The sequence below is a fragment of the Setaria italica genome, chromosome IV (assembly GCF_000263155.2).
Source record: "Setaria italica strain Yugu1 chromosome IV, Setaria_italica_v2.0, whole genome shotgun sequence".
Taxonomy (NCBI): Eukaryota; Viridiplantae; Streptophyta; class Magnoliopsida; order Poales; family Poaceae; genus Setaria; species Setaria italica.
The window spans coordinates 32,875,995-32,888,225 of NC_028453.1; the positions used below are offsets into that span (position 1 = coordinate 32,875,995).

General features: G+C 46.4%; 2 protein-coding genes across 5 annotated transcripts; both read right to left on the minus strand.

Annotated features, from left to right (window-relative positions):
* Nucleotides 1-2,909: 2,909 nt before the first annotated feature.
* On the minus strand, nt 2,910-5,561 carry LOC101755945 (multiple organellar RNA editing factor 2, chloroplastic). Its single transcript, XM_004965778.3, has 4 exons — nt 5,125-5,561; nt 4,934-5,031; nt 4,761-4,826; nt 2,910-3,373 (listed from the first exon to the last, which is right to left on the minus strand). Exons 1-4 carry the CDS (start codon nt 5,508-5,510, stop codon nt 3,231-3,233), a joined length of 693 nt encoding a protein of 230 aa, XP_004965835.1. The 5' UTR covers nt 5,511-5,561; the 3' UTR covers nt 2,910-3,230.
* Nucleotides 5,562-7,275: 1,714 nt separating this feature from the next.
* On the minus strand, nt 7,276-11,761 carry LOC101756350. Of its 4 annotated transcripts, none has more exons than XM_012845683.3 (5): nt 11,624-11,761; nt 11,367-11,455; nt 10,872-11,093; nt 10,527-10,742; nt 7,276-8,251 (listed from the first exon to the last, which is right to left on the minus strand). In XM_012845683.3, exons 2-5 carry the CDS (start codon nt 11,367-11,369, stop codon nt 7,961-7,963), a joined length of 732 nt encoding a protein of 243 aa, XP_012701137.1. In that variant the 5' UTR covers nt 11,370-11,455; nt 11,624-11,761; the 3' UTR covers nt 7,276-7,960. The 4 variants fall into 4 exon arrangements, with proteins under 4 accessions (XP_012701137.1, XP_004965845.1, XP_004965844.1 ...); XM_004965788.4 differs by having other exon boundaries at nt 11,367-11,458; nt 11,624-11,760; XM_004965787.4 differs by having other exon boundaries at nt 11,534-11,756.
* Nucleotides 11,762-12,231: the final 470 nt, after the last annotated feature.

Consider the following 12,231-nt stretch of genomic DNA (forward strand, 5'->3'; position numbering starts at 1 on the left):
CACTGCTTGGTGGCGTAGAATGTTTTTGCTACATTTGTATTTCGAAGCGCCTTTGTCAAATTCCGTGTTACCATGAATTACCATGTACCCAACAAATATGAACAAAAACTAATTCTTTTAGACGTCACGGAATCGAATTATATCTTTCAAAATAACGAAAGGAGGTTTCTGTGCACGGCTTCTTGCTTTAGTAACTTTGATGAGAGGAACTCGGCCAGCTTGTATGCACCCAAAAAAAGAAAAACAAAAATAGAGAAGCAAAAGATGGAGCCCAACCCGAGCGAGGGCAGCCCAACCCAACGCGCCAAGCTAAACTCTACTAGTGGGCTTTTGGTCGCTGGGCCAATAAATAACCATACCGTTTGATTAGATGGAGCATATTACAGTTATAAGCACTGTTCTCCGAGCAATGGTACACCTCGCGGTGGGTGGGGTCAGCAATATCTCTAATTGAAATTGATGAAAATTGCATGGTGCACATACACTACATGCTGTGCCGAGGCCTTTTATATCATTTCATCCACTTTACTGATGCTTCTTTTTTGGCTTTCCTTCCACATTGGGGATAACCGGATTTGAGGACAATTTGATTGATCCGTCAAAACAGTCCTGCATGGAGGCAAAGGCAGGGGAACGGTTTGCAATTTCAAAGAAGTTGAGTAGATATCAAGTTTCTGATAAGTTTTGGCTTTTAACGGAGGGAGTATGTGATAAGTTAAAATTATACTTCCTCAGTGGCGGGATCAATCTCTCTCACGGCCCTCGTTTTAAGCAAAAGCACAAGAACAATTCTTTATTACAACAATATTTCCGTTATACAAAGGGTGGCTCCATCTTTATTGCAATAATAGTTTTGTAGTACAAAAGATAAGCTTGGATTATTGGCCAGTAGTGAGGGACTTAGAACCTTGTGTGCATCTTCTAATGAAGTAGCTGTCTACTGGTTACTTGGGCGGCCAGGTATAAGCTAGGCTGCTAGGCTATACATGCACGCCTAATACACTGTCTTCTTAAGTAACATACAGATTTTGATTGCTCGTACATCATAGGAAATTTTGGTGGGACAGTTCCAAGTACCACTACCAACTCTCAGTGGAGATGTTTGCTCCTAAGGTATGTTCAGACCAGCTGAAGACGAGCTACAAGATTACTGCTCCCTCCGTTCCAAATTGTAAGTCATTCCAAGAATCTTGAAGAGTCAAAGTATCTCAAGTTTGACCAAATTTACATGATAATATAATAACATTTATGATGTCAACTAAGTATCATTAGATTCTTTATCAATTATATTTTCATAGTATATCTATTTGATGTCATAAATCTTTATATTTTTCTCTATAATTTTGGTCAAACTTGAGATACTTTGACTCTCCAAGATTCTTAGAATGACTTGCAATTTGGGACAGAGGGAGTAGAACTGAAGCTGAGGCTTCCCAACTGTTAAACAATTTGGTATTCGACATTGGAGCCAACAAATAAGCTCATGAAATAAGCATCGCACAGACCCGCGATCAATCTTACAAAATTGTTGACATTAACATTGTTCCTGGGCAGCGATTGAAAAGGCAGCAGGAAGATTGCCCAATTGCTTCTTACTCACTGCTCTTCAGGTACTTTATGGTGTGTATATATAAAGGTGAAAAAAAGTTAGTCAAGACCTGAGCAAATTTAGCCCGGTCCGGCCTGACCAGCCTGGCTTGAAAATAACCGACACAAAGAGGCCCGATGACATACCCAACAACGCGCGTGTCGCAAAAACTCTGCTAGTGGGCTTTTGGTAGCTGGGCCAATAAATTACTATTTCATCATTTAGTACCATACCGTTTGACTAGACGGAACATATTGCACTGATAACCTGTTCTCCTGTAGCAACGGTACACCTCGCGGTGAGTGGGGTTAGCAATCTCTCAAATCAAATTGATGTAATTGCATAGCGCACACTACATGGATGTGCCGAAGCCTTTTTTTTCCACTTTATTGCTGTTTTTTTTTTGGCTTTCCTAAAACGACCATGGAGGCAACCATGACCTGAAACGACAGAAAATCGTAAATCATCGATTCATCACGCATGTCCAAACTTCAAAGACAATCCCACTGAACCTTCCAAGTCGCATTCTAAATTTCCTAAAGATGGTACGAAGGTTTGGTGGCATAGAATGTTTTTTTGGTACAATTCGTATTTCGAAGCGCCTTTGTAAAATTACCCAAAAAAATAAATGAACAGAAATTAACTTTTTAGACATCACCGAATCAAACCATATGTTTCGAAATAACGAAAGGATATTCTGTACACGGCTTCTTGTTTCAGTAACTTTGAGAGGAACTCGGCTAGACTTGTGTGAACCCAACAAAAGAAAATAAAAAAGAAGCAAAAGAGAGCCCCATGAAACTGTGAGAGTGTGAGGGCTCCGTGGGCAGCCCAGCCCAACGCGCCAAGCAAAACTTACTAGTGGGCTTTTGGTCGCTGGGCCAATAAATAACAGTTTTACCATTTAGTACCATACCGTTTAATTAGATGGAGCAAATCACAGTGATAATCTGTTCTCCGGCAGCGGTAGTACACCTCGCGGTGAGCGGGGTCAGCAATCTCTCAAACTGAAATTGAGGAAAATTTCAAGTGCACACTAGATGTTGTGCGAAGGCCTTTTTTATTTTTTCCTCAACTTTATTGATGCTTCCCTTTTGGCTTTCCTTCCCTAATGGGGATCACCGGATACGAGGACAATTTGATTGATCCGTCACAACAGTCCTGCATGCATGCAAAGGCCGGGGGACGGGTTGCAATTTCAGAGAAGTTTACTAGACAATTATGCTTCATGAGCGACCAACTCCCAGTGGCGATGTTTGGTACGTTCAGACCAGCTGAACGAGCTAAGCCGAGGCTTCCCAACAGTGAAACAATTCTTGCATGGTGCTGACCATTGCACTCAAACAAATGATCACTGCATTTCTTAGTTTATGAGGGCACTGACAAGTCACAACTTCGATCACCAAAAGAATTTACAAGTGCAAATGGCTGCTGAAGTGTGCTAGTAGCAATGCATGTCAAACCAGGTACTTTCAATCTCTTGTAATTACAGAGCACAACACAAGCACCCAGATAACAAATATTCTAGAGTGAATAAAGTGCACGTGCAACTGAAAATGGCCCGTTTCAGTAGATGTAATATTATCCTTCAATTTGAGAGCTGAAACCACCCCTGGCTTGTTATTACTGGTCTTTGATCAGCTCATCGCTGGTTCTCCCTCCTACGGGCATAGCGGGTCCTGTCATTGTACCTAGGTCTATCTGCAGTTCTCTGTGGCACTGGTTCAACCCTCCTCTGCCTCTCCGGGGGCCTCTGAACAATCTCACCGTTAACAAAGAGCTCAGCTGAAAGATAAAAAGATCAGGAGGTTAATAAATTTTCCAAGAGTAACAATCAACAAGGATAAATCACAGCATGCAAAGTACTAACAACCAATGTGAAACTGAATGTGTTAATGTTACATCTCCACTGATCCACAACTCCATTGCTATGGAGAGCAGAACCAATAGAGAGAATTGCTTTAAGTCCATTAGCATTCAAAACAAGACATTGCCAAAATGACTACTTTACTTTGCCAAGATGGACTAAACGAGATAAGCAACAACTCAGCAAAATATGTGGACCACATTTAACAAGGTTCAACAACAACTATTACTCACAAATCCAAGTAACATTGTCTTTCATAATAATTGTTCATTGCATTGTTTCATCCCTACTGATCTGTGCCCCATTTCATTTTAAGGTGCAGAACCATTAGAGAGACACTTGTTGTTAGTCCATTAGCATTCAAAGCAAGACATTGCTTATTAAGCTCCATGCTTTGCCAAGATGGACTGCAAAGATCAGCATGCTTAAGAAAGGTCACTGGTTGTGCGACCAAAGACAAACAGATAAAAGCCTAAAATGATAAAGACATGGTGAAAATGATAACAGATATTTCATCCCTACTGATCTGTGCCCCATTTTATTGAGGTGCAGAACCGTTAGAGATACCATTGTTATTAGTCCATTAGCATTCAAAGCAAGACATTGCTGACTAAGCTCCATGCTTTGCCAAGATGGACTAGAAGACCAGCATGATTAAGAATGGTCACTGGATGAACTACCAAAGACAAAACAATAAAAGCCTAAAAATGACGAAGACTTGGTGAAAATGAAAAACAAAAATGTTTCATCCCTACTGATCTGTGCCCCATTTTATTGAGGTGCAGAACCGTTAAGAGAGAAAACTGTTATTAGTCCATTAGCATTCAAAGCAAGACATTGCCAACTAGGCATCACGCTTTGCCAAGATGGACTAGATGATTAGCATGGTTAAAACTATAGTATCTGGTTCCATTACTGAAGAAAAAAAATATAGAAGCATCTAGCAAAAACGTGATAGTAATGTCTCATCCCTACTGATCTGAGCCCCATTTCATTGAGGTGCAGAACCGTTAGAGAGACAATTGGTATTAGTCCATTAGCATTCAAAGCTGGGCATTGCCTGGTGAGGCTTCACAGCTTTGCCAAGATGGACTAGAATATCAATGGCATAGGATTAGGCCTCTCATGACATAGTACTGAAATGTATACCATAACAGTAGCCGGTGAAAGGATAAAGACGTGTATGCGCTTCAAAAGCTACACTAAATATACTACAGAGAACCTAACATCTAAAGTCAGACATAAACAATGAAACGGTGAATCCTAACCAAAAACCATATCAACAGCAGAAGAGAAGAAAGCTACCTCCATAGTCCTTGTACTCAGGATCAACATACGAATCCGGGAGCACAAAGAGAACACCAGGGAGCCCTGTAGCGCACACACCACAAAACAACACGGCATCAGATACAGGTCAAAATTCAAATTTAACCAAAGGGCAGTAAAGTGACACGTGACAGAGCATAGATCGAACGAACCCTCGAGCTTGTTGGACGTCTCCTCATCGATCTCGCACCCGAACCCGAAGTAGCGCTCGCACGAGACGTTGTAGATCTTCCTCTTCGCCTCCTCCTCGCTGCGCCAGAGAAAAAACATCGTCAGATTACTTCCCAAAACCCAACCCACTCCTCTGTTTAAAGGCGGGGCTACATGGTAGCACGCGCCGTACCTTCCGAGGACCTTGGCGAGCGTCTGGACGTAGCAGTCGATCATCTGCTGCTTGTTGGCGCCCTCCCCGCCGGGCTTGTCCATGACGATGAGCCAGTGCTCGTAGTCGCAGCCGGGGAACAGCGGCGCCATCTCGGTGGGCGCGCGGTCCCCGCCCCCGCCGCCGGACCGCATCGGGGAGTACCCGTCCCCGCCCGGCCGACGCGCCATCCCGCGAGGGAAGCCGAGGCGGGAGGCCGCCGCGACGGCGGCTGAGCGCAGCAGCATGGACTGCTCGGCGGAAGCCGCCCCCGCCGCAGGCGCGCGGCGGAGGAGCGAGGAGAGGGAGGAGGAGGCGCGGCTGGAGAGGAGCCTCCGCGCGGCGGCGGCGGCGGCGGCGGCGGCCATGGTTGTTAAACCCTAGCGGCGCTGCGGGAGTGGGAGCTGGGGAATGGGGGATGCGAGGTCTGTTCCGGTGTGGAAGGCGGATTTGAAGGTGCGTGGCGGCGAGGTTTGGGCCCGTTGGGATTACGTTTCCATGGGCCTGCAATTGGGCTTCATGGGCCGGATGGAGCACCAGCGAAGCCCAGTTGGCAACAATACTGAGCCCAAAAGGCGGTGTGGCACCCGTGCATTCTTTTCTGATGACGATTTCTGACGCCGAGGAGCTCTTCCTGCCGAAAAGGTTGTCCGGCCGCGCCGAGCTGTCAGGCCGGACGGCGACGCGAGCGGCTCCGGCGGCTGACTGCTCCGCCAAGGCACCTTTTTCACGGTCACGGCCACTTCCCTTCCCCGCCGCCGTCATGCACGGTTTCCTCTCTGCTGGGCACGGACGAAGCGCGCGCCGTGCGCGTGACTTGTTACTCCAGGCAGGGCAGCGATGTGTTGCTGCTCGCCCGTACCTGTTCGCAGGTTGGGAGTTGGGACTTTGGGAGGATCGTTGGGTTCGTTGGTGGTTAATTTGTTGCAATGTTGGCCATCCATTTTTACCGTTGTTTATCACACCATCTATACTCCGAGTTAGTAGGTTTCACATCCACTTTATTTGAATTCTTAACTCAGTATACATACGAAAGCAAGACGCGTCTAATGATTTCGTCAATTTTAAGATTTACCAGTCCAACCTCTCGAAATGCTCACACGGGATGGTTTTACTAGGGTGAGTATGCGTGCACGCATGTAAACCTCCGCATGTACTGTGATTAAAAAATACGAGCACCATATCAAGTTGGAAATTCAAACCTAGGTGAACATATTTTACTGAAAAATATAACCTGACTTGTAACATTGTAGGAGAATAAAGAAATATAAATTAGTGAATTATTTCTACATATAAAATATATTGTAAGAATTATTTTTGTGTTAATTTGGCCCTTAGGGCGAGTTGGTTTCATGCAAATGCCTTAGCCGGAGTGATTAAGGCATAAAATTAAGTACTACACTACCAATTCAGGCAAAATATATGCAAACTTGGTACTTGTATTTTTAATTTCATTTCAGTACAACACATATTAGCGCAGCCTATTAATATTGGTTCAATCGACCACAAACATCAGGTAGGAGTGAGCCGGGCTCACCTCGTCAGGGAAACAAACGCACCCTAAACTGAGAGTTCATACTCTGGCTGCGAGAGAGATGCGCAAAGGGACTAGGGACCCATAAAATTGCCCAGCAAGTTCTGCCCCGACGAGCCTCGCATTTCGGTCCTTGTCACCGATGCAACGTTGCGATCCCATCATTTCTCCGGCCAGTCCTCTCGAGGGTGGCCCAACTGGACTGGCCGGGTACCTTTCTTGATGGAAGCAAAACACACGGCCTTCTTCACACCAAACCGATGCCGTAGCAGCTTACTACCATTCATCTATGTGTTGTTGTAACCTTGTGTGTGAGAGACAGAGCAGCAGTAGTAGCAGACCTTTGTGCCATGCCTCACCGAACCAATGCCGTTGCAGGAATGGACGACGTGACAGCGGCGCATACCGGCAACGCTGTTCCGAATTCAGAGTCGTCTTGTTGATGTTCTAGGCTTCTATTCCACCATCGTTTTCTTCCCGTTCAGTACCCGCTCCATAGATGATAAGATGTGACATTGAGTACTAGATGACGGATACCTGCCTACCATGCATCACTGTATCAGAAGCAGGACCGGTTCGATCATGCCACAAAACAGGGCTGAAGAAATTAAACAGCATTTAATCTGTTTTCAGTCATGAATTTACAGAGATTTTTGCAAATCCCAATTAAGTTACTACATACACACCACAAGGCATCAATTATTTCTCCCCCTTTCTTCCTTTTTCTCTCAAATACAGAAACACACACACACACACACACATATATACACTGTGTATACATATTATTAAGCCCCTAAACAGGAGATTAAGATTAAAAAACAAAAACTTTTAGCTTCACACCACAACGCTAATAAACGCGTTGGGTGGTGGAGAGGCAAGCAGCCAGACACTACAAACCGAGACAAATACATGATGATGCTTATTCCCTTTTTCACATATCAATCTCGATTGCTACTACACTACCCAAGCTAGCTAAAATTCAAACCCTACCTATGTTTCTATCTCCTTTTCAGATTATGTCTACACATACTTGACAAACTTTGTCAATATATTGGCATGTACAGATGATATCTTTCGTCTACATTATTGTGTATGCTTGTATACACAGCTATATGTAACAGGGGCTATACCTAGCTGTATCTGGTGACCTACCACCCAGTAGCTGATTTTTGGATCACTTCACTCCTCAGACCTGACTGATGAGCAACACGCATTGTGCAAGCTGAAGAGTGAAGTGCAGGCTGATGATGTGTGCGTTGCACTTGCACCGGGTGTGTCTGCTAGCTAACCGTAGAAGGGGGCGCGGTGGGGGATGCCCTTCCTCCTGGACGGCCGGCACCGGTTGATCGGCGGCGTGCCCGGCGTGATCGGCCTCCCGTTGTTGGACCTGCTGCCTTCGTCGTCGGACCACCGGATCCCCGGCCGGTCGAAGCGGCCGAGGTCGAACCCGGCCATCCTCCGGGGCTTCTTGGGGCTGAACGAGTCGTCGGAGCCGGACCCGTCGTCGCCGGAGCCCTGCCCACGCTTCGGCCGAATGGCGAACGTCAGGCTCGGGTCCCACTGCATCCCTCCCAGCTGAAAATCACACACACGGCAGGAACAGGCCATTCGTCGATCAGCGAATCATTGCAGGTGGTTTAATCAAGACACTAGAAATGAGACTGATTAGCGGAATAATGAAATTTGGCTCTGCATTTTCCACGGCCACAAGAGTAGCTGTCGAAGGGAATCGGTGAAGTGAGCTGATGAGGACGTGTGGAAAATTAAAAGAAGAGGAAAGGAAGCTAAGCCCTCCATGATGGAGCGTATTGTTATCCATGGATCTGTCGTCATTGCACTAAGTGCAAACATGGAGCACATCAACTCCTTGTCCAACTGACGTCGATTAGCTTTCCTGCTCTTTCTAGAGCTTGCAAATGAAATCACATAATGACCTCCTCTAGTTCTGAAAAGACAGTCTCAAAACCAACAGGCAGCATTGCATATGCCTAGCCAATGGTTTCACACTGAAATAGACATCACCAGTATTCCTCTCTCTATGAATGGTCCGCTTCGGATGCAAAAAAGCAATTCACATATTTTTAATTTGCAGGAAAGAATGCAGTTCACAACGAGAGATATTATGGGTAATTCAGGTGTTTCATGACCTAATTAACCCTTACCATCAGACTAAACCACACTCTTTTCTCTTTGGTAAACCAGCAGATACCACTAAGATTTGCAAGAATCAACAAAACCATACTTGTGATAGCTATATATGCACCCCAAACCCGACAAACAAACAAGGTGATTTGGTAGAACATCACTTCCAAAGAAAGTCAACTTTATCCGGATAACGCACACTCTTTCCATCCTTTCTAAGTGATAGGGGGTTAACTATATAACCTATTCTTCTTAAAAGAAAAAGGGAAACGAAAAAGAAGTGCATTCTTGATGGAAGATCCTGAGTAGCTGATGTCTCAAGTCTACCTACTCCCCTGAAAGCAGCTTTATTCTAAACTAGAACAGTGAGAGCTCCAACTCCTAGGGCAACTTTATACATAGTGTGCCTAGTGCAAAAATCAGATAGATTAATAGTTTACTAAGGCAAGCTTAGTTTCTTGCTTGCTACATTTGGGTAAGATGCCATTGTTAATTTTTTTTTGCAGGGATTGTGATTTGAGCCTGAGTGTGTTGCCTACATTCTTGCAAGTGATCCATGTATGGTCTGGCCTCTATTTGAAGCACCATTCTTGATGGAAATGGGCTATAGAATGGGAGGCATGTGGACCCATTTTGGCTGCATTGAACGGCTGTGCACGTAACAACGCACCCAAATTTCAAAGGGCAATAATTGAGACAATATCCGCAGAATGTCACAGGAAAAAGAAAACCCTAGAAAACCATACTTACCATGCACATATGGCATGGTGAGGGGGCAAACCTTTTGAAATGCAAGAATTTTGCAGAAAAACAAGTTCTCACTAGAATCTCAATAAGAAGCTCTGGAGTTTGCAGACGGTTCCAAAATGTGATCATAAGCGCTACCTTTTTCTGGAGGGACCACAACTGTTTGGAGCCTGGGGGACTTTATTAGTTCCTAACATAATAAGTCTATATGCTACGAGAAAGCTACTGGTTGTACCTTCCTCAGCACAAATTAATGTATAGTATCAAAGAAGTTACTCTAAATTAATTGTTTTTCTTCTCGCCTTAACGAAAAAGGAGAAAGTTTTCTTAGGGCTCCTGATGAACCTTAAGAAGTGCTCCATGATGTGGACTTTTGTGTAGGAGCTCTGCATTGTCACAGCCAATTCTTGTGTTTCTGAATGATCCCTCTTGCACTAAACTTTGCACCGAATTGGCTGCCTGCACAACTAAAATGTGCGCCACGCCACGTCGCAAACGACCAATGTGCATTCGTGATTGAGGCAGGCAGGAGGCCCAGGTTATTCCTCTCAAGGCCGGCAGGCCAATGCAGGTTGCCATCGCCCATTCGGTGGTTACCCGCCCATGCCGGGAGGCGGGAGCCATAGAAAAATGGAGCTCGGCAAACCTGATGCCTGGCAACCCTTCCCTTTCCGCGGTGGGATTCGGCAGCTTTCCCCCCACAGGTGGACGCGCGCGAGCTGCCCTTGCTGTGCCCCCTAATGTCCCTGGCCTCCACGCCCAGCCTCAGACAAAAACGACGCTACTTGCCCTACAGTCTTTTAGAGAGAGGAGAGAGAGAGAGGGAAAGGTAGAGAGAGAGGATAGAGATAGAGAGAGGAACAGAAAAGAAAGAACCAAGGGAACCTGGCTGCTGGAAGGGAGAAGGAAGAGAAGAGAGAAAGGAAGAAGAAGATGGGGAGGGAAGGGGTTCGGCGCTCACCTTGCAGCCGAGGGAGCAGAAGCGGAACGAGTCCGGGAGGCTCCGGCAGCAGATCTCGCAGGTGTTGGTGACGCCCTTGCCGGGCCTGGCCTGCGGCCGGCCGTTGAGGAACACGATCTTGGCGCTGTTGATCACGTACGTCTGCACGTGCGAGATGTCGATCAGCTTCCCCACCTCCGACACCCGGATCACGTTGTGGTACGACGACCGCCGTATCTGCAGCATGGCGACAACATGCGCTTCGGTCAGCGGCGGCGGCCGGCCGGCAGCAAAGAAGAAGAAGAAAAAGGAGAAGAAAGGGGATCGAATATAATTCATTTGCTGGCTGATTGATCGATCGCTGACCTGGACGACGTGGTGGTCGCGGTGGGCCGGGAGGCAGTAGGCGCAGAGGGCGTCGCCGGTGCAGCCGAGGCAGAAGAGGTTGCACTCGTTCTTGCTCAGCTCCGGGTGCATCCGGCACGGCACGAAGAAGCTCGTGCCCAGCAGCGGCCGCAGCCACGGCGGGCCCAGGTCCTCCTCCGACCGCACCATCGGGCTCGGGCTCGCCGCCACGCTCACCATCACCTGCACCAAACAAGACGCATCATCATCTCCGCCCATGAATGAACACACACAACAGCCACACCATCATCGCCATCGCCGTCGTCTCCTCCAAATAATCAAATGCAAGTCTATACACAGCTACACCTAGACTTCATCATCAGCTCAATCTACCATTCGCATCGATCTACACCTGCGCAAAATACACTTGCAAGCATCGATCTACTCAATCGCAAAAGAAGAAGAAGAGGAGGAGGAGGAAGAAGAAGAAGAAGAAAAAGAAGAAAGGAATTTTACCATTGGTATAAGGTCCTCCAGAGCTACTGCTAGCCGAGATGTCTCTGTATATCCTCTAGCAAGCTATCTCGGTGCAACGAACTCGGCGCCTGCTGCAGATTGCAAAAGGCATCAAGGAAAGGGAAGCAACCGGCCAAGGAAGATGAATGCAGGAGGCCGAGATAAACCTTCCACGATGTGACGGAAAGCAGGGGCCCCGGCCGGGGGCGGCGGTTAATAACAGTATCAACGGATTATCGCCGCCTATCGATCGTTACCTGCTTCGCAGGGTAGAAGGAGCGAGCGAGAGGAAGACGAATTCAGCGGCCGGATCGATAAGGGAGGAGAGGACGACGGCTGGACGGGGAGGTGAGGAGGGGATTCGCTCGCCGATTCGGGGCTTCTGGAAATCCAAGAATTCTCGGCGGTATCGTGTGAAGTAGAGAGTATATATCGCAGCAAGGAAAGCGAAAATTTATATATATATAATATATATATACACGCGCATATATGTAGCGATATATATGATATATATAATATCTTTTTTTCCTCTTCTTTCTTGAAAGGGGGAGAGAGATGGGAACGAAGGAGGAAGAAAAATGCGGATGCAACGGTGGAGGCCGATGTAAGGCGGTTTGGTTTGCATAGGAGACGTGTCGACGGCTCTTTCCTGCGATAGCTAAAGCTCCCCCAAAAAATCCTTTTCCCGGCTGCACGCCCATCCTTTGACGTAATTGCTCAATTCTCCAACCGATTCCTTTGGTTTCATCATAAATTAAAATTATTCTCCAGCGGGCATACATTGATGGGACGAAATCCTTGTCCTAATAGGCAATTCATTATTCCGACAATGTGATTTATGTAATTTATTACTACTATCGATATA

Excerpts from the sequence above, each read along its gene's own strand:
- LOC101755945 (XM_004965778.3), bottom strand. The coding sequence starts at position 5,510 with ATGGCCGCCGCCGCCGCCGCCGCCGCCGCGCGGAGGCTCCTCTCCAGC. Across the intron at positions 4,827-4,933 it reads GACGTCCAACAAGCTCGAGG|GGCTCCCTGGTGTTCTCTTT; the intron begins GTTCGTTCGATC and ends TGTGCGCTACAG. Across the intron at positions 3,374-4,760 it reads TGAGTACAAGGACTATGGAG|CTGAGCTCTTTGTTAACGGT; the intron begins GTAGCTTTCTTC and ends TTTATCTTTCAG.
- LOC101756350 (XM_012845683.3), bottom strand. Across the intron at positions 10,743-10,871 it reads GCGACCACCACGTCGTCCAG|ATACGGCGGTCGTCGTACCA; the intron begins GTCAGCGATCGA and ends GCCATGCTGCAG. Across the intron at positions 8,252-10,526 it reads TCTGCTCCCTCGGCTGCAAG|CTGGGAGGGATGCAGTGGGA; the intron begins GTGAGCGCCGAA and ends TGTGATTTTCAG.